We start from the raw sequence: 26,084 nt of genomic DNA, 5'->3' as shown, positions 1-26,084 counted from the left end.
CACAGAGTGGATGTGAGCATAGTCAGGGGATGGGTGCTGTGTTACAGCAGTGGCCACAGTGAAAGTGGGTCACTTTCACTAGTGCAAATTTTTATGACCACAGAATGCAGTCTTTTGTTCACTGCTGGCAAAAAAAATGCACAGCTAATGGAGATGACTGTGTTGAAAAAGAGTGTTTTGTAGCTGAGAACTTGCTCTATCAGATAGTGTTCTTGTGCTCTTTGAATATGTTGCAGTTTCTATGCAAATAAATAGGAAGCATTACTTTTTGAGCAACCTCTGTATTTAGTTGATACATGTGTTTTGGAATTTAACCATAACCTTAACCTTAACCTTGAAAATGTTATCTGAAGCATAACATCGCTACAGGGAACAGTGGCATCTTCAGTCATATCTATAGATATTTTATTTGTAAACAGAAGTGCTGAGGCTGACCTAAAATGGAGATTAATAAGTAGAAGTGTCTACAGTGGATAAACAGCAAAATCAGAACAACTTTCTCTTTGTATTATAATAGCTATATCATATTCCTTTCTGATTTATAGTGAGATAACACAAAAACATTACAGGAGATAACATGCAGATCCATAAAGAAATTTAAGATACTGTTAGTCTGACAAGCTGCAAACAGCTTCCAGTAAAGTTCCTTATCTAGGATTATATCCATTTATTTTGTCTAATATTTATAGTGTTAACTCAAACGCTGCTATTTTTATATGTGTTTCAGCAAAAGAAAAGGGTGAGAAGAAGTTGTTTGGCTTTTCTTTTGTGCCCCTGATGCAAGAAAATGGGAGGACTCTGCCAGATGGCACCCATGAACTCATTGTACACAAGGTAATTTGAATTAGAAATCATTAACTATAATGATTCCTCTGTATACTATAAATGCCTTGAAGCATTAGATTGAGAAAGTCTGTATTCATGACCAAATGAGTAATAATCTTGTCACTAATAAAATACCCATTGCTGATTGTTTGTTTCCTGTTACAAACTGCAATTGAATCTAGGTGTGCATTTCAGTGCAGCAGTAGTATCATGAAGTCTTACCGTGTTACCTTATATTTCACATTTCACAAAGTTAAATACACTGAGTGATGATACCCACTTATTGAACTGCTGAAGATGGCAGATAAAGCTATAATTTAAGCAGATCCAATCAGTGTTATCTTTTCTACATATTTCTATCTTATGGAGTTCCTTATTTGTTTCCACATTTTCCAGTTATCTCTTAGTCCAGAGAGCTTCATATGCTTCTAGATAGATTTAAATTTTAAACATCATAATTCATATCTATTAAGTTGGCATAACGCATACAAAGTTACTACTTTGTTATGACTCCAATGTCAAATATGAAGCTGTAATTCAGAAATGAAGTTGCAACAGGCGTTTCCCATTAGTGAGAACTATCCATGAAAGCAGTGAGCTGGAAAATGTGCTGGAAAATATTATCTATTCATATGACAGCTTAATCTAAGTTTCCCATCTGAAACTAGTGTGTTTTAGTTAAAGAATGTGCCACTTAATTTTCTCAATAAAATAATGATCTTCAGATAGCTTCTATGGATAAAAATTATTAATAATAGCAAAGAAAAAAACTGACGTGTCTTTATATTGATTATGTATATGAATGTGTGTGTGTATATATATATATATGAGGGCTGCTCTGAAATTAATGCCTCCTATTTTATTCTGATCACGGGTGATGTCAGAGACAGACGGCAGTAGAGATTCAACCTTACACCAATATACTATTACATGTTCTTGCTGCAAAACAGATGGCAGCAGAGAGGCAGTCTGACAAAATGGCGTTTGACGTGGCAGTGCATGTATGAAGCAACAATGTGCCATTGAATTCCTCCATGTGGAAAAAATTGTGCCCGTTGACCTTCAGTGATGCTTGCTGAACATATATGGAGTCCAAAGAGTGGATGTGAGCACAGTAAGGCAGTGGATGGTGCTTTTCAGCACTGGTAGTAGTGGCAAAGGGTCACCTCTGCTGCTGCAGATGTTTAGGAGCGTGGCATGTAGGCTCTTGTTCATCACTGGCAAAAATGCACAGCTAATGGAAGTGACTGTTGAAAAAGAGTGTTTTGCAACTGAGACTATTCTTAAATAGTTAACTAGTGTTCTTGTGCTGTTTGTTGCAGTTTCCATGGAAATAAATAGGAAGCATTTCTTTCAGAGCAACCCATGTGTGTGCATGTGTGTGGTTATATATATTTATGTATATATATGTATATATATATATATATATATTGATAGTGTTTGTTTGGGATGGCTTGGTGAAGTTTTTTTCTGAATTGTAAAAATGTGTGAATATTTTATTTAGGACATTTTCTAGTAGTAATGCTATTTTAAAATACATTCAAATGTACTGAATGCATTGTAAAAGCAATTTTTCATACCTTAAACTGTACTTGACTGGTACTTCATGAAATTTCTTTATTCAAAACATTACATGCGTAACTGCATGGCATTTGTTGCTGGTGCATATGCTTTGAATCGAAGCAATATTTAATGAGCTCAAGTCGTTGGGATTCATTTGTATGAGAGCCTTAGAAATTTTATGGTTTCTGGCAAAGAAACAATAATTTCAGGAATTGCATACAGTACAGTGATTTTAACTGGTTTTTTTTTTCACAGTGTGAAGAAAACGCAAACCTTCAGGATTCCAGTCGCTACCTCAAACTCCCCTTCTCAAAGGGAATTTTCCTAGCAAACAACAGCCAAGCAGTAAAAACCACTAAAGAGTCCTTCTGGATTACGTCCTTTCTCTGCTCCACTAAACTCACACAAAATGGTAGGTTATGTTGATTATTTAAAACATGAACTCAAATGGGTGTGATAGTTAGCCTTTTCTGTGCCAAGCAAGGATGGATATACTCAAAAATAGCTTATGTTCTATCAGTTCTACAGACTAGTTTTCTCCATATTTTTAATATTGGGATGGAAACCAATGCAGTGTGATAAACCACTAATTTTACATAGTTCAAGAATGCTTTTAAATTAATGTGATTTTGGAATCAAATGTAGCATTCTTGGAATCAACTATCAAAACCCAGCTGCTTTACAAAAAGTCTTAATCTGTTTATTTTATAGGTTTTATGAAATACTTATTCTAGGCTTTAGGCTGTGGCAGTTTGGTTGTAATTAGGTACATATTGCTTGCCTTTTCTATCACTTCTTTTCCTTTATATCTACAAATACTACTGCTTAAGACAACCTCGTACATGGATATTATGAGCGGAAGATGGAAATACATGTGTGATGTACTCTTTACCATTGCTCTGCATAAAAATCTTAAAATTCTTGCCATATTTGCCATACTAACTACAGTTTATAACTGAAACAGTTTCCCGCAGTCTTCTAAATATGGTGCATTTGTTTGATAATACATTTATGACCTTTTTTTTGTATCGTCACAGTGTTATAATAGTTTTTTCTGAGCTATTTATTTAATTTTTAACATATTGCTTAGCTACCTCTTGTGCTACCTCTTCACATATATATGTTGATAAAACTGCTAATTGCTTGCAAATTGATTGTAGGTATATAACAACAACTAGAGCAGCTTTGTAAGTGCAAATAGTCATCTTAATTTTCACCATTAGAAAGCAAGTTTCCAAAGTAGAACTATATGTAAAGAGTAAATTGTCTGTTTCGCTGTGCACATCCAGTTTGTATTGTCATAACAGTTAGCTTCAAAGTAATAAAAGTTAGTCAGTAGAAGATTTTCCCCAAAGATGCTAATAGGCAATCATAGGCTAAATTTACTTCCATTAAAAGCCTTGATTTAAGAAATCACATGAACCCCCTGATGCTTACGCATGCCTGAAATTGTGCCTGGACTAAAGTGTGTCACTGATGAATAGTTTGGGTGTTGGCTGCAGTTATAGGAACTTAACTAATTTATGTTCACAGTACAGGAGTTATTGAATAGTTGATGTTAAAGAATGTGTGATGTATGGCATAAAATTTCCATACATATATATATATATATATATTACCATATACAGAGTAAGAGGGTGTAGAATATCTGAATAATATTGATCCCCTTTTCAGCCCTGAAGGGTTAACAATTATTTCAGCAGTACTTCAGAGGGTGGAAATATTTTCAATAGACAGGCTCATATTTTCTCCAAGGATCTTCTTTGGGAAGTTCATTTTGGTGAGTTTCCAAATCCCCATTCTTTTAAACAAAAATTTGCCAAAATCTATTGCATGCTCAAAGAATGAAAGTAGAGCAAAGCATGTGGATATTTGGTTATGTGAGCATTGCTTCAGTTACCTTGATAGAATGTAGCATATTTTTAAAAAACAAAAACAAAACAGGATTAAAAAGATCTCTATATTTACTTTTCCAGTAAATATTTTTAGCAGTATCTCTAAAATTTCTGATTATTTTTTAATCTGGAGATTTTTCTGAAGTTGTCAATGAGCATGTGTCTACAAACAAAAATTGAAATGGAAATTTTGCTGTTGGTCTAGCTGTGGTAATGGAAGACCCCAAACCAGATTTGTAATGTATGACTGAATTAGGCCATAGCTTTACAAACTTGCTGGGAAATTTTACTCAGCTGTCCTTTTCTCACTGATTGCCACAGTTACCATTTGCCATCAGCCTTCATGAATATTAAAATTGTGAGGAGTGGGAGAACTGTTGCCCAGTTGCTGGGACCCATAACTTCCTTACTGCACATGCTTCGGAGGGGATTTTAGGATTATTTCCAAGCTGTTTTCAGAGAGCTTCTAACAGGACACTCTGTGCATTCATCAGCAACTCTTCTAAGAACATGTCCTTGTTTAATCTGCCTGACGGTTATCTTTCTTTAGCTTGACCTTTAGTCCTAGATTGTTATTCAGATAATGTTAGCAAACGATGTACATCTTCTTACCTGGATTTCATTTGTATTTCAGTTATAATTCATTTTTCAAAAGAACAAAGTAAAAGAGGGAGCAAGAGAAAATATAGTATTTTTCCACTGACTAGCTGTCAAAACAGTCCTATTTGGTTTTGATATTTAGGAAGACTCTGCCTGCCAGAGAGTCAGGATCCATCCAACAAGTTGGAGTATTTTAGCATGTTGGCATCCAGTCATTTCTGAGCAGTGATCAGCACATCTTCAGTAAGCAGCTGCTCATCAGCAGAGCAACATGCCATACAGCATGTCTCTTGTAACGCAGAGGTGTAATCCATCTATCTACATTTAAAAAAAAAAAAAAAAAAAAAAAAAAGAAAACTTGTGATTTATAGAACAACAGTATCAAGGAAAACTTTTAAGAGTGTCTTCCCCCTCCTTGGGTGGGTGGGAAGTGTTGGCTGCCTAGTGAAAGAGAAATATGGATTTCGAGTTCTGAATTTGAGCTTTTTCATTTTGAATGCTGCACCAGGCTAACTTGGGGTTTACAGGACACAGATGGAAAGACCACAAACCTGTTCCTTATACACCTTAATCTTTTGTTTCACCCAGTACTTTGGATTTAAATTTAAATTGCTTTGAGAAGGGAAGTTGTTTTCTTTGGTAAGGGTGGTAGCTCAGGTGTGAACAATTCTAAATGTACAAATCAGCTCATGATACAGAGAAGGTATTGGAAATGCTTTTCCTCTTCAACAGAGTGTATCAGCAGCACTGGCTTTTTCCAAAACTGTGTTTTCATAGTGGGCTTATTTTAGAAGACAGTTTATATTCTCATTTCTCTTAATACATGACACATTGCTATCCCTTCTCCTTGTGATCCATGTCAGATTTTCTATTCATGTCATTTAAGCTTAGGCTATTCACTAATGCTATCTCAGCAATGACTTCCCGCCTTTGCATTTTCCTTGAAATACGTGCTTTGAAGTGAGTGTCTTACATTTGCTTTCTTCTTTTTTTTCTTTAAATCCTCCAACAAATCCCTAATATTCAGTGTCAAGTCTCTACCCATCAAGTACCTCCAGCAAACCTGCAAAGAAGTATTTTTCCTACTATGAACTGACAGCTTTAGCGAGTTTCACTGTTCCTCAGCTTAAGTAGCGGTTTAAAGAGAATAAAGTGTAGAAGTTCATTTAATTATCCAGAAGACAAATGAAGCTCAGTGTGGATTTGTTAATGCTTGTTTCTTGAACATTCCTGACAGAAGGAATAATACCTATCACCTGTCCTTGATCGATGGGATGTTTCCCTGACACATGTGGAACTTTTCCTCACTCTCAGTGGAACTTAAGTGGCTCTCTTAATCCAAGCCATTCCGCGCTAGCACGCTGAAGCAAAAAAAAAAAAAAAAAAGAAATGGTAAACATATTTTAAAAAATTGTGCCTACCAAAGTTAACTAAAGCAGCAAAACAGTAGAAGAATTATGTGTAGAAGGTTTGCTGCTAACAACTTTGGCAAGATATGAATATAGGTGGAGATGTATTTAATATTATTAAGGGCAGAAATGCTACTTCATTCCTTGTTATGACTGAAGGAAATGGGGCTGTTTAGTCTGGGGAAAAGGAGGCTGAGGGGAGACCTTACTGTTCTCTTCCAATGACTGAAAGGTGCTTACAGCAAGAGCGAGCTTGGTCTCTTCTCACTGGTGACAGGTGATAGGACAAGAGGAAAGGGCCTTAAGTTGTACCAGGGTAAGTTTAGGTTGGATATTAGGAAACACTTCTTTACAGAAAGTGTTGTTAAGCAGTGGAATAGGCTCCCCAGGCAGGTGGTTGAGTCACCATCCCTGGATGTGTTTAAAAACTTCTTGGCTGTGGTGCTCAGGGACATGACTTAGTAGAGGGCTGTTAGAGTTAGGGGAGTATGGTTAGGTTGTGGTTGGACTTGATGGTCTTTAAGGTCTTTTTCAATTAGAGTAATTCTGTGATTCTATGAGAGAGTTTAACTTCCTGGGGCAAACTGGGAAAGAACTGACACAAAATGGATGTGAATCAAATGGAATTTTAGTGTGAAAGTGGGCTGTGGTAATAACAACCCAAATAGTTGCTGAACCAAGAGGAAGACTTGCTATTATCTACTTATTTTGAAATAGTGGGGTTGTTTCAAAGGAACGGAACTCTTCTAAAACAATACTGGACAATGATCAAGTAGAGAGAGTTTCTGCTTAAGCTGATTGAAGGTTTGAACAGTGGTTAAGGTTTTCTTTTTCAAGAAGCTAGCCTGGCTTTGTGAAATTCTGAAAAGCTGGTCAGTGAAATGGGCCAGTAGTATACTTGAAGATAAATATGAGTAACTTCTGTGCTCTGAACATGACTTGGAAGGAGTACTGCAGACCTAACAGAGAGTCACAAGCAAAAAATGTGAGGAGTAAGCAGGGAACCTGCAACAGAAAGCAGAAAAATAACAGCAGTGTGTCAGGGTTCAGCTGGTGTCAGCATTAAGTGAAAACTATTCAGCCAAGCCAACTTGCAAAACTCTGTTTTTGGGTGTTGAATGGTGTTGAACATTAAGTTCTCAATCTTACACCAGGCTGGATTTTTTTTTATTCTGATTCTGAAGCTGAAACCAACAACATGTGATTTAAGGATAATAAATACAGTACCTCTACTTAAGATAAGAGAAAGAGCAGATAACCTTATCTGGGCCATCACCCTCTAATGAATTTTATGAAAGTATTTACAAGAATTCGTGGATGAAGTAATGGATATGTAGCTAAATGGAATATGCTAGATATGCATAGGTATTCCATCAAGGCATTTCATGCCAGAATAAACTTCTTAATCTTTCTTTACTAAGGTTTTTTTTTTTGTTATTCAGAGGAAACATAGCAGACCGAAAACATCTGGACTTCAGTAACACACCACATGGGAAAAGCGATGCAGATTAGAAAAAGAATTTTAAAACTGTTAAATAACAGGCTAAAAGGGAAAGAGCAGGTTGCACTGTAAAGGAAGAGATTTCCTTCCTGAACAGAAGGTAAATAATACCAGATCTGAATTATTTGGCCTGGGATTGACTCCTCTTATTTGAGTGGAGGTGGAAGGTGTTGTTAGTGGGAGATGCTTTGCTAAAACCTTGGACTGCTGAGAGCCTGTCAATGATGTTTGCTTCTAATAAGTAAATGAATGGGCTCATCACCTGATGGGAATAAGACCAAAATATGATATAGACACAGCAAGGCAACTGTAATTTAAGTAACTAGTTAGAATAGAACTTACATGGAATCTTGTGGTATGAAAAGCAGGCTTGTATGGAGATTCTTGGGGATTCTGCTATAGCCAGGGAGCTGGACAATATTAAAAAAAAAGAAAGAGCTATTTGTGTAACCAATATGATAAATCTCAAAAAAAAAAAAAAAAAAAAAAAAAGAGAATTCTACAGTGCATATGCAGTGGACATTTAAGCCTGCTAATGATGATAAAGAAAACAGTGATGGGACCTCCTCTGTAATGCTGTGTACCATTTTGGTTGAGAAAGCTACAGAGGATGTACTAAAGCTTGAGTAAGCAGAAAGACATTGAAGTGTGTTTTAGCTTAGAAGAGTTTATTTTCCAGTAGAAATGGTCTTGTTTCTTAATGAAAAAGGATCGTAGAGGCAGTATGTTTGTTCTTTAAAAGACATGGGAAGATTAGTATTTTAAAATACAAGCAAACAATACATGCAAAATAATTAAGAGAGTGTTTCTAGCTGTCAGAATACAGTTCTGGAAGGCATTCTTTAATAGGATAAAACACAGCAAGATAATTACTTCTCTTAAGCTGGCAGTTGACAAGTTTGAGCAAAACTGCATGATATGTTTGCCACAGGAGATTGATTTTAGTGACCCAACACCAAGTTCTTACCTATCTATTAGTGAAGCAATTAGGGCTTGGAATGGAAAGTTGTTGGTTTGAGACTGATTATATATTATAGCAAATCTTGAGATGTTTTCTTTTGTTTTATTGAAACTCAATTTTGCTGAGTGGACTGCAATAGCAGAATATATAATCTGAAACCCTGCTTTGGTTCCAGCTTTAATCTTGCAATTTGTTTTGGCAGGAGATATGCTTGACCTTCTGAAATGGAGAACCCATCCAGACAAAATTGCAGGTTGTCTCTCAAAATTAAAAGAAATTGATGGTTCAGAAATAGTAAAGGTATATACCACTATTTCTTTCCTTCCTTTGTTTTGCTTTTAGATAATATGAGGTAAATAATTGTCTGTCACAAGTGTACTTACTTGTGTGTCTCAAAAATATATGTTTAATAACAAACTGCCTCTTATTCTCCAATCAGTTTCTTCAGGATACATTAGACACTTTATTTGGAATTTTAGATGAAAACTCTCAAAAATATGGATCAAAAGTATTTGATTGTTTGGTAAGTTTCATTTTGTGATAATGCTTAACACCATTTAAGAACTAAGTAAGAAATGAAACAAAAAAAAAATATTTTTTTTCCCCTCACATTTAGGTTCACATAATAAATCTGCTGCAGGACAGCAAATTTCACCACTTTAAGCCAGTAATGGACACTTACATTGAAAGTCACTTTGCAGGAGCACTTGCATACAGGTGAAGTCTGTACTTTTTCTAACTGATTTGAACACTGAAAGTTATCTGTATGTTACAGTAGGAAAAAACAAACAAACAATGTTTATATGAATAGTCAAATTTTTTAGTTACCAGAAAGGCTACTTGCTAAGACCCTCTTGCTGGCTTAATTTTGTCTCTTTTTCTTCAGTGGCTTGCTTTATTTAAATTACTTTGAAAAGCATAGAAACTTTAACGCCATTCAGTTAGATCTATGTTCTCTGTGTATTGCAGTGCACTATTAAGCCTCACTTGCTGTACTGTTCTCTGTATTTATTGTGTAACAATACACAAATACAGTTTACTGAGACTGCCAAACGATTCATGGAATAGCAGGGGTAGTTCGTGCTGGCAGTCTCCTGAGCTCAACTGAGATCAGGTACCCCTGTCACAATAACTCTACTACATGTGTAATGCTGACAATTCCCTGTTTATTAGAGGCCTAGTAGACCTATCAAAAGTCTGAAATTAACTGTAATATTGGGCTTCTAGTGATCAGCAGAATTTTGTCATAAGTTTTTTATTTTTTCAGTGTTTTCAGTCTTTTATGAAAGATCAATTTGCATTTTAAGTGCACTTAACTCTTCTACAACCAGTATGTTATAGTACTTTCTGATGTGGTATTCTAGAGATCTGATAAAAGTAATGAAGTGGCATATTGATCGAGTCACTGAAGTGGAGTTGCATGAGCACATACAGGAAGTACTAAAGGTAAGAGAATCACCTTTGAAAGCGATTATATAGTACCAGCAGATTTAACTCAGTAAAAGGAACACAGTATGTGTAAATAATGAAACCATAGTATTAATTCTAGGGAGTTGCAGGCATTTTGAGTGCAGTCAGTTGCTTTTTTTTTCTTTTGTCAATAAAGCTTGCAACCCCTAGACTCTGGAGCTCTGTCGTCCTTACTGAATGAGAATACAAGTAGGAGCTGGTGCTATGAAACTGTATATAAATTGTGTTGGTAGTGTTAACATCTGTCACATAACTGAATCTAAATGGTAAACAAGAATGCTGACTTAATGATTCAACCTTGACAGCAAGGAATTCTATTTAAAATGGTGATTTGTTTGCTCTCATCCTGTTTTGTACATTAACAGAGCTCAGTGCAGACAAAGGCTGAACTGTAGAATAGAATAATTCCATTTGGGACTAAGCTTATTTTTTTGGCATTACCTGGTTAACAGTTGACAGGAAAGCATTTTTAACATATAACAGGCCAAAGAAATTGTAGAACAGCTCGAAGTTTCTTATGTTGGCCTTGCATGTTTAAGCTCTACATATTTTGGTATGTGCTTTTCAAATGTTAGTATCTGGTATGTGCTTTTCAAATGTTAGTGTTGCATTAGGAATAGAAACAAAAAGTTTGCCAAAATTAAAAAGCATGGTATTCTGTTTCAGACCCTTGTCATTATTGAAGTCATATAAGCATAAATCTTTTTATAGATAAGTTGGTTTATGTTTATGAGTTATTTCTAATTTTGACATTTTAGGCACAGGAATATATCTTTAAGTATATAGTTCAGTCTCGAAGGTTATTCTCTATTGCTACTGGTGGACAAAATGAGGAAGAATTTCGCTGTTGTATTCAAGAACTTCTGATGTCAGTACGCTTCTTCCTTTCTCAAGAGAGCAAAGGAGCCAGTGCTTTATGCCAACTGCAAGTAAGTTTGTGAGCATGCCTTGGTAATGATTAGTTTCCATCTGCACTATTAAATAAATCTACACGTGTTTTTACCTATGTTCTTGGAAAAGAAAATGTTTTTTGTTACAGCAAAATGATGTTTCAGCTTATGCACATACCTTTGTCCTATAGTGTGAAATTTTCATACCAGCAGCTTCTGAATATGCGTGACGAAGATAACCCTACATCAAATATTTAATTTTGAATTACACGCAATTCATATTATGCTTTTGACAATACCAGTGATAAAAATGACATTTCTGAACTGCTGGGTGCAAATCAAGGGATTTCTCTGCTTTGAGCACTTTACAGCTTTGTTTAACCACTTTTGAGTTCAAGAATTTGAACTAAACAAAGGGTTGTCAGATTTTTTTTATTCTTTACGAAAAATATCAATCTCGATGAACAACATATTTTACCACTCAGCTGATATATCTTTATTTCAGTTGAGATCACTAAAATTTATTAGTGCTGAAGGGCAAAGGCAAATCACTCAGGAGACAGATCTCTGCATTAGGTGTGATTTAGCAGCGTCCACAGCTTGAAGTTGTACCTCTTAGTTGTCATCTTCTGCTTCTATAAGTGTGACTGTTTAAGGTCTGTTCTTCCAAGGAGATAGTAAAATCAGAGGGAACAGGGTGGAGAAGTGGTTCTTCCATCTCATATGACATAAGTAGCTGGAGTGTAATGTCTGCAGCAGAATGATATAAACAAACATTTTGAATTATTCCTTGCTATCTTTAACCTTGAATATCGCCTGTTGTTACACCAGCATGAAAAAGGTCTGAAGTATAAGTAGCTTTTCTCCGTTGGCAGGAATTGGAGAGGAAGGAGGGAATGTAAGTTCTTGCTTCCTTTCTCTAGCATTGTCTTTCCTTTCTTCAGTGTTTCCACATTCATTATTCTCACTGAAAGGTTTCTAAACCTATTTAAAGATGGTTGAAATGAACGCTTCTGTCAGTGCTTCTCACTCCAGAATAAAAGTTTTCTCTTTTTGTTCTGTTATCAGCTGGCTTACGTTATCATTTCAAAAATTTACACACATGTGCAGATGATGAGAAACCTGTAAATAATAAATATTTTTATTCTAAATTGAGCTTTTTCCTTGTTTGTGAAGGAAATGTACAGTTGCGTGATAGTGTTTAAGGGAAATTAGTCACAATTATAAGAAAGTTAATGAAAGTGAGGATATTTCTTCTGAAAAATCTAGCCAATTTTAAAGGTGTTGACTGCCTTTGAAATGTAAAAATACCAATTTTTCTACAGGTACTTGTTTCACTATAGTTATTTAAATTCTATGAATGTCAAAACCATTCTGCAATATCTAACTGTCCGATTTTTTTCCTTTTCCTCTAGGCTGTGTTTCTCAGCTCATTCCCATCTGTGTACTCTGAACTTTTGAAGCTCTTTGATGTTAGAGAAGTGGCAAATTTGGTTCATGATGCTCTGGGCAGTTTGCCGACAGTCATGCAGGGGGATGAATCCCTTCAAGCTGTTAAACTTCAGAGTATTGGGAAAACTGTAGAGAGTCACCTGTACACCAACCCAGGTAAGGTTGTCCTGGGCTGCCTGCTGTTAGGGAAATTCAGTGTTACACTTGTTATGCAGGTCAGCAGGTCCTGAAGGGAACAGTGCCCCTCATAACTGCATTTCCCACGTCATGTTTCTTCAAATGCTGTTCTGTAAAAGCTGCTCATTAACAAGAATACAGTCAGTTAGAGGTTGGGTTTTCAGAGACAAATAAAAAGACATTTTTTTCTTAAACTGCTGCTAGTTATGTCTGTGAAATAAATTCTCACTGTACTTTTAAAGTAATAATAAAGGGAAAAAGCACTACAAATGTAATGTCTTCTTTTTTTCTTCTTTGGGGCAGTCCAGCAAACAGATTTTCATTTATCCATTAAGTTTTATTTGTCTTACTAGTTCAGCAGATTTGATCCTCTGTTTTCTTAATATGACCTAAAAAACCTACACAGATACAAGTGATACTCAATATATATCATATAAAATAATATAGCTTTTTGCTATGTGGAAGAAAAAGGTTCTGTGTGGTGATGACCCCACAGTTGTTTTTTTTTCATTTCTAAGTAAAAACCATAGTAAAGACCAAGTATTAATGTTGAGAGGAAATAATTTTGTACTAAGCAATTTAAAATAGATTTTTAAAAAATTAGTAAGTGTTAATTTACTAACCAGAAGCACTCTTGAGAGCTCTTTGGATACTGGCTGATGGAGTTCAGTAGGAACATCAGCTTTTGCCATCTAAATCAGTCATGATAGAACAACTACAATGATGAAGACTCTGCAAAACCCCTGAGTTATGCGTAAATATTTTGATATGCTGCAAAATAAAGTGATCCTAGAAAATAAAAAAAAAATATTAAAAAAGTGTGATTTTAAGGATTTTACTTTACAAGTTTGAGCTCAAGGAAGTGGGTAAGTATTGGATCCTTACTTTTCTTCCTTCTGGTTGCAAAAACAGCTTTCTCTTTCCCATGTGAGCCTCCACAGAAGTCTCTTCCAGAACACTTAGCTTTTCCTATGGCTGGTTGATAAAACTTCTCCACTTTAAAAAAAATTCCTCTTTTTTTTTTTTTTTTTTTTTCAAAGTGCAAAGATTTTATATTGCTTTCAGGTACTCCAGAGTCTTTTTCAGACTAATTATTTCTTAATTTGTCTTGCCCAGCAATATTCATATAATAAATATATATAAATATATATATTTAATAGTTCCTGTTCCTTTGCATATGTTTTTTCATACTTTCTCACAGAACTGTTGGGGGAGATGTATGTGTTCATGTATATTTTATTCAGAAATTCAGTTTATATTAGTATCACTAGAGTGGATAGCAGAAATTATTTTGGAAAAGTTCTGCAAGTAATTCTTTGCATCTGTGGCTCTTTTTGAAGGAGCAAGGGGGAAGTTTTTCAGCCATACCTGTATTTTTCTTCAGCACTGCAGGCAATTTTGAAAACAGTTAATGACTGTTCTGAAAACAGTGACATGTCTGTGCAGTTGGAGAGCTGGCATATGTGTTTGGTTTTGGAAATGATGTGATAATTGTTTGTTTGACTTAATCATTTTCTTCTCCTATCCACGTTGAGTCCAGTGATTGCATAAATTGAATGAGTCCAAATAAACCTAAGAACAACATCTTTGCTTTTCACTGTTCAAGTGCTTCTTGCTGTTAATTTATTTAAGATGCTCAATTACACTAGTTTTTTTTCCTGGCAGGCTGAAGTTTTATCCATTGGTTCAGATGTAGTCTTTGAAATGAATATCATCCTTCTTTAATCCTTAAAACACACTGGAGTGCTGAATTTTTTATATGTCTTTGCAAGTGTTTTACTGCTAAATGAAAATTGAGGGGAAGAATTGTGTTATGAGTTAAATGTTTAATGTTAACCTAACTTGCATAGGAAAGTCACAAGGATTGTCCAGAGTGGTATCTCTTTCTAATCTTGCTAAGCATGTATTTGAAAAGCTCAATACTGTGATTTTTTTTTTCTCTTTCAGTATAATATTTGTGAAGGACAAGTATTAGCATTTTAAACAGTCAGCTAATTCAGCTTTCTGCACAAAGCGACAATTAAGACAGTGACTGATTGCTAGGAATTTTGATTATTGCACCATTCCTTGCACTCATTAATTTTACTGTACACAGTGGCTGACATTGCAGCTGCAAGTTTTTAAGAAAAAAAGAGTAACCTAAGGCAGATGTATATACTGTGTTCTCAAAACATTCTCATAATCTTTGGTTTAGCTTGAGCAGTGGTGGAGATGTTAGCTATCCTCTGTTGTAATACCACTAGATCTCTCTTCTAAGCAGATCAAGACAGATATTTAGACTATGAGATTCCAAGGAACTTTTCTAAAGTTCTGTTATATGTGGTGGTTAATTCAGTTAGTGGCACTACTACCTCTCATCTATAGTTACAAGCCATTGTAGCATGCTTTTTGCTAATTTTAGGAAAGCTAACTTCCAGCTCTTTGGGGAGGTTGTTAATAAAACCCCTGGGAATCTGTCCTGAAGGCCAAGGAAGCAGAGACAGAGCTGGCAGATCCTTAAGAAAGCTTTCCTCAGGGCTCAAGAGCTCTCCATTCCCAATTGCGGGAAGTCAGGAATGGAAGGCAAGAGGTAGGCATGGCTGAACTGGGTCTTGTTGTTCAGACTAGGAAGCAAGAAGAAAATGAACAAGCAATGGAAGCAGGGACAGGTAACTTGGGAGGAGTAAAGGGATGCTGCTAAGCAGTATAGGGAGGGGTTCAGGAAGGCCAAGGCCCAGCTGGAACTAGACTTGGCAAGGAGTGCAAAGAAGAAAAGAGGAAAGACTTCTCTAGGTACATCAATTGGAAAAGGAAAATGCAGTAGGGTGTACCATCCCTAGTGAGCAACACAGGAAGACTTGTAACAATGGACAAATAGAAGGCCAAGGTATTCAACAACTTTTTTGCCTCAGATTTCACCAGAGACTGCAGTTCACACAGCCCTTGTGTAGATGGTTTGGAAGGTGGGAACTGGGGGAGCAGTGCCACTCCTGTTGTAAGTGAAGATCAGGTTCATGACTGCCTGAGGAATCTGAACATCCCTAAGTCTATGGTCCTGATGAGATGATTCTCAGAGTCTTGAGGAAATCGGCTTATGTAGTCACCAAGCCACTCTTGTTGATATTTGAAAAGTCATGGCAGTCAGGTGAAGTCTCTGGTGACTGGAAAGATGGCAATATTGCACCCATTTTTAAGGAGGATAGAAAGGATGACCCAGGGAATTACCAACCTGTTAGCCTCACATTAGTGCCAAGGAAGATCATGGAGCAGATCCTCCAGAGGGAACTATGTTGAGGGAGGTGGTGCGGGATAGCCAGTAAGGCTTTGCCAAGGACAAGTCCTGCCTGACCAACCTTGTCACTTTTTATGATGCTATTACTCTGTCAGTGGACAAGGGAATAGCCACTGATGTCATCTATCTTGACATCAGTAAGGCCAGACACCTGATATCTCTCAACATCCTTCTCTCCAAATTGAAAAGATATGGATTTGATGGATGGACTGTTCCATGGAGAAAGAACTGGCTGCAGGATCAAACCCAGAGCATATGGTCAATGACTCCATGTCTGGATGGAGATCAGTGACAAATGGTGTTCCCCAGTGGTCAGTGCTGGGACTGATTCTCTTCAATGACATCAACAGTGGGGTTGAGCGCATCCTCAGCAAGTTTGTAGATGACACCAAGCTATGGGGTGCAGTCAACATGCCCAAGGGACAGGATGCCATCCAGAGAGACCTAGACAGGCTTGATCAGTGGGCCCAGGTGAACCTCATGAGGTTCAACAAATCTGAGTGCAAGGTCTTGCACCTGGGTTGAGGCAAGCCCCACTACCCACATAAGCTGAGAGCTGAAAGGATTTTGTGCAGCCCTGACGAAAAGAACTGGGTTTTCTGGTGGATGGCAAGCTGGACATGAGACAGCAATGTGCACTCACAGCCCAGAAAGCCAACCATATCTTGGGCTGCATTAAAGACGCATGGCCAGCAAGGCAGGGGAGGTTATCCTGTCCCTCTACTCTGCACTGGTGAGACCTTATCAGGAGTACTGAGTCCAGGTATGGAGTCCTCTATGCAGGAGAGACAAGGACCTGTTGGAGCATGTCTAGAGGAGAGCCACAAAAACGATTCAAGGAATGGAACACCTCTTTTGAGGACAGGCTGAGAGAGCTGGGGCTGTTCAGCCTGCAGAAGAGAAGGCTTTAGGTGGCCTGAGGCAGCATTTCAGTATCTGAAAGGGGGCTACAAGAAGGACAGGGACAGATTCCTTAGCAGAGTCTGTTGTGATAGAAGAAGAGGAAAATATTTCAGTCTAAAAGAGGGGAGATATAGATTGAGTTGTCATGGTTTTATAGTTTTTGTTGGTATTACACATCAGAACGTCATGCAGTGCACCTGGAATTAAAGAGCAAATGCTGTAGTTCTATGGATTGTTGATATTTGTGGTTTCCTGGTCTCAGAAGAGAAGAATTAACTACAACTCCCAGAAGATTTCATTTTTCTGTTTCCATTTTCCGTTTGGAGGGAAAGATATAACTGGCTGGGAGTCAGAAGAATTCCCCTTCTTTGTTCTTTTTGCCCTCTGGCTGTTTCGCCTACAGCATTAGAGTAAGGACTTTGGTTTCAGAAACTCTCCCTCTCATTTTATTTATTAGCTTCAATTCCAATCATATTGTATTATATAGTATTATCTCACAGTCTACTATTAGATTCAGTAAACTAAGATATTTTTCTCTTAGCTTGTTGCCACTGTTTTCCTCATGTATTCCCATCTCCCTACCTTTTCCCTTCCCCTCCCCATTCTTTTTCCAAGGGCATGGGTCTGTGGGTCTCTTCTTCCCCTTGTCAGGGAACTAGGCTGAACCAGGCCAAACTGTGACATAAGAAAGAACTTTTTTTATAATTATAATGGTGAGGCACTGGAACACATTGCCAAGAGAAATGGTGGGTACCCCATCCTTGCAGACATAAAAGATCAGGCTGGACTGGGCTTTGAGCTATCTGATCTAGTTGTTTGTGTTGCTGTTTGTTGCAGGGGAGTTGGACTAGATGACCTTTAAGGGTCCCTTACAATTCAAAAGTTCCTCTAATTCTATGATTGAGTTTTGTAGCACTTGTGTCACCCCCAAAAGAGTACTTGCCATAGAGCTTCAGGCAGCCTTACACTCTAAATCCTTCATATCTGCCATTGAAGATGGATTACTACACTCAATGTGGCAATGCTTGCATAAACATCAGGAATGATACCTAGATGGAAAAATGATTTTGAAGGGGTTGTTTTCCTGCTAGATAAATTCAATTCTTTGGAAATAATTTTATTAATGTACTAAGAAACAAGTATATATAGATAGGTAGAAAATAATCTTTAATATTTTAGTACAGGAAATTGTCCCAGAGGGCATCATTTCTCAAGGAAAACACCTGAAACCAACAGCATGAAAACAGATAACACCCATTCCTTTTATCAAGTTGTGGATAGGTGTTTTTTGTTATAACGAATTTAAGTATTAGAACCCTTCAATTTTAACATTGTTTGATTGTAAGAAGAAGGAGGAAAAAGTAGTATGTTTTTGAAGTTCTTTGACCATTTTGACAGAATTCAGGACTAAAAATAGCACCAAGGAGCTGTGTTTAGGAAGTGGAATATGGGAAAGGCAAATTACTCAGTGTAGACACCAGTACTCTAAATTGCTCATAGGCAGTAGGAGTGAAGAATCTGGGAAAGCAAAAATCCTGAAAGAAATTTGAAAGTAATGCTGGTCTAAAAATCAAGGCTCATTTTGCAGAATAACATAGCTTCAGGATAAAGTCAGTTGTGATTTTGGCATGCGAAGGGATCCTGTCACATAGCAGGAAACACTAGAACATAATTCCTCATTGTTTTGAATAAAGTATTATTATGCTGTGATTTTTGTTTGTTTGTGTTTAATGACAATTCAGTAAATACATTATTTCTGTTGTATGTATTTGGCACAGTGGTGTTTGTATCCATCCATAGTACATGTTGCCTTTCAACATGTTATTCATTCTTTAAAAACTTACTTTTAGTTTACATGAAATTATTAATTAAAGACTTCAGCTTATAAAAAATGTTGTTTTAAGCATGTATGTAAGAACTTTTGCTTCTCAAAAACATAGTTCTGAACACTGTTTATGACTTATCTGTAAGGTTGTATTAAACTGAAATGATTCTGTGAGAAGGTTCTACTCATAGAGGTTTCCATTTATTTCAGATTCACGATATATTCTTCTTCCAGTGGTTTTACATCATCTCCACATGCATTTACAAGAACAGAAGGACCTTATAATGTGTGCACGTATCCTTAGCAACATATTTTGTCTCATCAAGAAGAACAGCTCAGTAAGTAAACACAGCGTTACATCCATAAGTTCTTTAATCCATAACTTCTTTAAATGGCACGCAGTAATGACACAAGCTGGCCCTTGACCAAGAACATTTTAAAGAGCTCTCTGTGTAATATTCTACATGAATATGTAGTTTGATTTCTCGGGCACCTTTTTTTTTTCTTTTTTTTTTTTTTTCTCTAAGCAAGATTATTTAATTGTAGCACATTATTTTCCTCCAAGCTTTGAGACTTTACGAATGTTGTGTTGGACACACAAAAAAAGGCCACTTTCTTTTAGAGGTGTATTATGTTATGAGTTATTTAGTCATAGAAGACATGAAGATGATATAGGGAATGAACTGATAAGGGTATTGCAGGAAGTATTGATGCTGGAGATTAGTTGGTAAATTTTGTGGCATATTTCTAGTGTTTGTCTTTACAAATTAATCTGTGAAAGCTCCATGTAAGAGCTACGTTAGATACATGTATTACAAACATGAAAGATAATGATGAAGTTCTGTCAGGCAACTAAGATAACAAGAAACATGCATTGCTTGTATTTAGTGCACTACATACACATCAGTCCCAGCATACCTTACATTGTAATGCGTTGGTGAGAATTGTTGTGTTTGTTTCTTCATTTTGAACTACTGTTAGTAATTAAAATTGTACAGTCATTGATTTGATGTAGATGTGACATGCAACTTTGGCATCATAACATTTGTATTGCAACTGCTCTTTGTTAGTATTAGTACCTCTTTACAGGTGAAGGGGATAGATGATAAAGCATTGCTGTAGTTTAGGACTGGGAGAAAAGCTTGTATGTCCGACCTTAACTTCAAGAGAACCTTCATTTGAAGTTACCAAGTTCTTCTAGTCATGAATTCCAGTGATGTGCACAACCTGAATTTGATGTCTGCATAAAACTCTCTCCAGTGTGCAGGACATTCAGATATTCTTTTCAGTAGTCTTTGAGTCACTTAGGGTTTTAACAACTTGCTGACTGCTATAAGATTTTTGTGGATCAATTCAGAACTTCATTCCTTCTGTTAATGATCTAGAAAAATCAGAGGTTGATGGAACAACTGAATTTACATGGAGATATTGTTGAAAACTGTTCTTTTTTCTGTTGGTCATTCTAACAGTACATGACTCCTCACACCTCGGCATAGCGATTCCTCAATACACTGAATACTGCCTGCCTTCATAAGTAGCAAAGTTAACAGTAGTTTGACACTATGTGAAATGACAGAGAGAACACGACCGTGACATTAGTTTCATCTTGAGTTCAAACAAGAATTTTGTTACAGATCATATGCTTAGCGTGTGTAGGAGGAACAAAATAAAGATCTCACTCCTACACTTCAATGCCGGTGGAGTTGAATGATTCTGTTTGTCAGCTGAGTTTTAGCTTGGCTGTGAGCATTTGATTATGAAGTGTTTATTTCTGCAATGAAATGTCATCTTAACCAGTGGATAAAATGGCTTAGAGGAAGATGGTGTTGTCTGCTGCCTTGGAGACAGAAAACATTGCTGAAGTAGGGAAAACATATTTCTGTCTGATTTAAAAAGGAAACTTGACTTCATCAAATGTTTTCTTGTGTCTAATTAAGATATTCATGATCTATTTTGGCGATGAACAATTTGGCTCCTTTGCACTGATGTTGTGTACAAGCTGTAGTCTTACATAAATGGCTGATTTATTTGTGCTGTTCAGTTGACAGAAAGCAGTGTGGTTGGTCCTTATTGCTGAAGCAGGTCTTGAAGGTTGAGTACCATCTATTTGTTCCCAGTGCTAGTTTAAAAGTTTGAAAACCTAGTTCTACTTTTTGGACTTTAAGCCTCATTTGTGGATTTCCTCAGAAAATATATGGGCATTACCTGTTATCAGCTTCAGTGAAAAACCCACCAATATTATTTTAAACATTAATTGAAAATAGGAATATGCTAATTTGATGAATGTTTTCGTTTTAAAAGTCATCCTCTTAGCAGTCCTCTGTATTTCAGTACAATGTAATTGAAAATGGTTAAGATAACGTCAGTAGAATTAAACAATATCTTAACTAGAGAAAAGTTTCTCAAATGAAATATTTGTAACAAAGCTATCATTGGTTTCTAAAGCCATATCAAAGGAAAACTTTATGGTCATCTTTCTGTTTTTATAATTTCAGTATCTTATTTATTTTTCAAGGAAAAATCTGTTCTGGAAGAAATTGATGTGATCGTAAGCAGCTTGCTAGATATTCTGTTAAGGACAATACTGGAGATCACCAGCCGACCACAACCATCAGGCTCTGCTATGCGCCTTCAGTTTCAAGATGTGACTGTAAGTTCCTTACAGTGAAATATGGCACAGTTGTTGCTGGTTGGACTGGTTGAAGTACTGCATTTATGCATTTATGGGAATTCTGTGTTTATGTCACTGTGGTAATATTTTGTGTAAAAAGCAGAGAATGAGGAAAACAAAGCAAACTCTTTGTATTTTATTCATTTTTGGTGGAAATGCTAATATTTTAAAGTATATTTATTTATGTATTTTGACACTAAAAAGAAGTTACTTTTGAGGTTGTTTGAGAGAATTTACTATTGCACCATGTTTCATTTGTTGACATTTTTAATAGCTTTCTGAATCTCTCACTGAATTTTATTTCCTGAAAGTGGAAAAGTGTCAGCTAATAACAGTTTGCTTCCTAAAATGCATATATTTTTCAGACGATGAATCAGCTCTGTATGTGCCTCCAAAATATGTGGTGCTAGCCTGTACAAATGCAGATTTATTAATTGAAAGTCATTTTGTTGTTTTCTGGGCTGAGCACTTGAGCTTCAATTCTGTCACATGAAGTAGAGCACAGAAGATGGATTTAGAAGATTAACAAATGATATTTTGGTTAATATGATATAACAAGCCATGCAAATTAGAAGGTTGACATTGAGGCATTTACAAGACAGCTAATCATTGAGTGAAACAAACTTAAGTGTTATTTTGTTTTGCTTTCAGTAAGGTTCCCAGTTTGCTTTTGAAGGGCAAATCTGTTCTAATATGGCAGGGGACATGATTCCAGTATGAGTTGAGTGCTTAATATTTTGTGTACAGAACATTATAGGTCTTGTGACTTGCCATCTCATTATACATTTAATTAATTGCCTGATTTTACATTGTAACGTTTTTTGTTAACAAATATACAGTTGATTTTCAAACCAGAATTTCCTCTGAGATCAAACGCTTCAAAAAGTGTTTAATACCTGTGAAAGAAATGCATTGTTGCCTTTTCTGTTTTTGTTTATTTCACTTTTCTGACAAAGAACAAACATTACTTGAAGTGTTTATAGAGTTGACCAAGTTCTGTAGAAGGATAACACCATGCTTTAATCACTGTGTTTCAATAGGAGTATACATCTAAGAGGTTTTTTTTTTTTTCTTTTTTTCCTTATAGATTACAAAATTACAAATGCAGTGTGTGTCAGATTCTTTTATATCTTTTGTTTTACTCTCTCACTGACTTTCCTTGTACATTGCCTTGCTTTAAAGTCAAACTTGCATACACCTTGCAAAATCATTAAGGCTAAATTAATGCTATGTCATTGATTTATATCTATAGGCCCTATTACTCAAACTGAACAATCCTTATAGCTTAATAAAATAAAATAAAAAATTAACCTCCAGATCAGGCTCCAAGCAACCTGATCTAGCTGTACGTGTCCCTGTTCATTGCAGAGTTGGACTAGATGACCTTTAAGGGTCCTTTCCAACTCTAAGTATTCTGCAGTTCTCTATCAGACCATTACTAGAAATCTCAGCTGAAGGAGCAGTTGAGTATTAAAGTCCTAGTGCTGCAAAGTCCTGAGATAATTGTTTTTTTCTGATACATCCACTTGCTTTTGGCTGAAGTTTTTCTAAAAACTTAGACTGAAACTACTTTGAAGTTTCAAATTTTTCCTTTTGTCCACAAGGAGAGCCATGTCATTGTTACCATAGGCATCTGAAAGAATACTTAATGTGGAAGTGACTCATGGCACAGCATAAGGCGATTATATGCATTTATGTAGAAACATCATGCAGTATGGGTTTATGGCAACACACTGAGCCAGATTCTTGGAACTATTTGTAGAGCAAGTATGATGAAGTGCAGGAGTACTGCAGTAGAGTCTGTTCCAGTATGTTACCATTATTTCAAGCTCTACATATTATAAATAGTCCTTGAGAGATGTATTATGTCAGTACACAGGATAAAACTCTATCGAACTTTTTTCATCAGATGTAGTTGGAACGTAGTCAACACATCATGGTGTGATTTTCTAGGCCCGTGTGTCACTGTTCCTTTGCAATTTACAAGGAAGCAGCATAAAATCAGTCAACAGCAAGCTGTCTGTTTGGTTTATGACTACACTTCTTTTTTATTTTTTTTTTTCTTCTTTTTGTCTCAGATAGTTTTGGTACCTTGGTACTGTTTCCATTTGTAGCAAGCTGGACAGTAAAATGGATGTGGTGCCTCAAACTGAGCACAAATGTAACATATCTTGGGACGGAACTAGGGAGAGGCTCAGTGTTACAGAAGCTGTACTAACTAACATTGAAATAAATGCAGAGGTGAAAGTGAAGCTTACGCTTCAGTTCATTTAGGATCCCAGCGATTTAGATGTTTACGTTAAGAAAAACGAGGCTGCATATAAGGAGGTAGCAGAGAGGAAACCAAGACTAAGTCTTTTTTTTTTTTAATTTGAAATCTTGGAATTTTAGAACCTGAGAACCTAAATTGCAATTTAATTGTTAGCTTCATATATTTAAATAGTTATGCTTGTTCAATGAGACATAGAAAGTTACTCATAGGTTCTACCTAAGTGAATTGGCTGTGTGATTTGGCTTGACTTAGGACACTGGAATCTGGTCCTCGTGGTTGTTATCGTGGTGATTTTGTGTGTGAAGTTTGCTTCTGTGCACTGCTAACATATGGCATGAGTAGTTATTCTGTAGCTAGCCTTGGAATAAACCTTAACAAAATATGTTTGGTTGAACCTAACTTATATTACCTGGCATGATAAAATCATATTGAGACTAGATACAATATGAAATTGCAACTACAAAAAAATAATGATAAAAGACTGAAGTCTTTCTGATATATGAAATGAATCTGATAGAAAATAAATTTTCAAATATCTTATGGGTATATACAAAATAACAGCTGTGACCTTGGTGGCTATGCCCAGACCTTAAAGGTTAACTTTGTAGACTTCCAGTATTGTTTTGAGGAAGTTGTGTTCACTATGAACAGTGGTTTTACAGAATTTATGAGCATTATTTCTGTGCAGAATCTTACTATGAGCAAGGCATAATTATTATTTTACCACAGTGTTGTGTGTTAAAGCAAACCCCTCCCATTCCCCCAGGTATATCAGGTATTATCACAAGTGTATCAGCCCTTCAAGTGTAAAAGCTACGTCAGCCATTCCTGTGAAGATATATTCCTTTTTTTTTTTTTTTTTTTTTTTTTTAAATTATTTTAATTCTTTTTTTAAGTTATGCTTTTAATGAAAGATTGGGAAAATTGTTGCTAAATTTTGCTTTAAAAATAAGTGAAAGGCAGCATGTTAAAGTAATGTAATTATACCTGTCCTTCCTGTTCCCCATTTCTGGTTGATAGGGGCCTGAAATGTGTTTCCTAATTTTGAAAAAGCACACGTGATACCAGAATTACTCTCTTACAGCATTGAGATGTGGTCCAGACCTTTCACTCTTTCCTGTCCTCATCCACTCTGCAGTTGGACCGTATTGATGCTATTCACTGTTTCTTCCCAGGCCAAAAGAGAAGAAGCAGATGGCAAAGAGAGAGAGAGAATCTCTTCCTTCCTGTAGTATCTTGCTCTTTTGATTGTTAACTGGAGAAACTCAGAGCAGTTCTCTACTTTTTTTATTCCTGTATTCCATGCTCTTCAGGGGACATCCAAGATGTGCATCTGTAGAGGCAGGGAGAAGTTTGTGGAGCAGCCCACAAGTTCCTTGGCTACATCCTGGAGCATACCTTTCCTAGAGTTTGAGACATAGAGGGAGTATGTATGTAGAGGGAGTCCAGAAGTCAACACAGTGGGAGCGAGCGTGGCTACCCAGTGGTTAAGCTGGCTTTAATGAGAAATTCCATAGCCAGACCAAGAAAACTTTTTATCAAAAACATTTTCAGTTTTTCTCCAGTCCTATTGAGTTTTCTTTTAAACAGGAAAACAATAGGACTCTTCCCAGAATTGCTGCAAAATATTTATGTTTTGCTTCAAAACCGAGTTGATTAAGAGGATGTAATTTTAGCAATCTTTAATCTGTTTAAATACAAAAGAAACAAATGGCAAATCAAACTTCTATTGCTTTAGCTTTTCGGGAACTATTTCAAATAGATTTTGCTGAGCAAGTGAACAGCTTTGAGGGGAAATTAATTCTTTAAATGGGAAGGATGTTCTTAGCTAAATTAATGTATTTTCATTAAATATGAAATAATGTTTTCTAATTGTATAATTAATTTCTGTCACATTTTTAAATTAATTAAAATGCTTATGATATGACAGTTTAAGCACAACTACGGAAGACCTTATAATCTTTAATTCTTCTCTTCATGCCTGTATCTTAACAGGGGGAGTTTGTCTCCTGTTTGCTGTCACTCTTGCGACAAATGACCGATAGACATTATCAGCAGCTTCTTGATAGCTTCAATACAAAGGAGGACCTGAGAGTAAGTAACAGAAATGATTTTCTACTTGTTCAATTCGCCATTAGATGTAACAGTTTCTCTAATTAGATTCTCTTTTAAATTTCTCCCTTTCAGATACTTCTGTGCTTTGATGAAACATATTTAAATGCAATCTGTTTTATATATTAGCTAACTTTTACCCAAATTTCCATATGTACGGAGGTCAACTCTTGTTATGAGTCTAGGATTCTATTGCTTCTGCAGTGGAAGATGATAGAATAGGGAATGGAGGACTCTATAATTGTTTTAAAGCAATAAACTTAACCTCAGATCTTGTTTTATAGATA

General features: G+C 36.2%; 1 protein-coding gene across 4 annotated transcripts in view; it reads left to right on the top strand.

The window, feature by feature from the left end:
* The window catches only part of DOCK4 (dedicator of cytokinesis 4), a 237,533-nt gene that overhangs the window by 149,860 nt on the left and 61,589 nt on the right, over nucleotides 1-26,084 (top strand). For all 4 annotated transcript variants that reach the window (XM_052667945.1, XM_052667946.1, XM_052667943.1 and 1 more), the window contains exons 16-26: nucleotides 728-834; nucleotides 2,644-2,800; nucleotides 8,957-9,054; nucleotides 9,194-9,277; nucleotides 9,371-9,471; nucleotides 10,119-10,200; nucleotides 10,983-11,153; nucleotides 12,530-12,722; nucleotides 18,953-19,080; nucleotides 21,258-21,392; nucleotides 25,681-25,779. In XM_052667945.1, coding sequence (XP_052523905.1) covers nucleotides 728-834; nucleotides 2,644-2,800; nucleotides 8,957-9,054; nucleotides 9,194-9,277; nucleotides 9,371-9,471; nucleotides 10,119-10,200; nucleotides 10,983-11,153; nucleotides 12,530-12,722; nucleotides 18,953-19,080; nucleotides 21,258-21,392; nucleotides 25,681-25,779 — 1,355 coding nt within the window. The remainder of the gene's footprint in view (nucleotides 1-727; nucleotides 835-2,643; nucleotides 2,801-8,956; nucleotides 9,055-9,193; nucleotides 9,278-9,370; nucleotides 9,472-10,118; nucleotides 10,201-10,982; nucleotides 11,154-12,529; nucleotides 12,723-18,952; nucleotides 19,081-21,257; nucleotides 21,393-25,680; nucleotides 25,780-26,084) is intronic.

The sequence above is a fragment of the Tympanuchus pallidicinctus genome, unplaced genomic scaffold (genome assembly GCF_026119805.1).
Source record: "Tympanuchus pallidicinctus isolate F22 unplaced genomic scaffold, pur_lepc_1.0 scaffold8, whole genome shotgun sequence".
NCBI lineage: Eukaryota > Metazoa > Chordata > Aves > Galliformes > Phasianidae > Tympanuchus > Tympanuchus pallidicinctus.
This window is presented reverse-complemented; position numbering and strand designations above follow the sequence as displayed.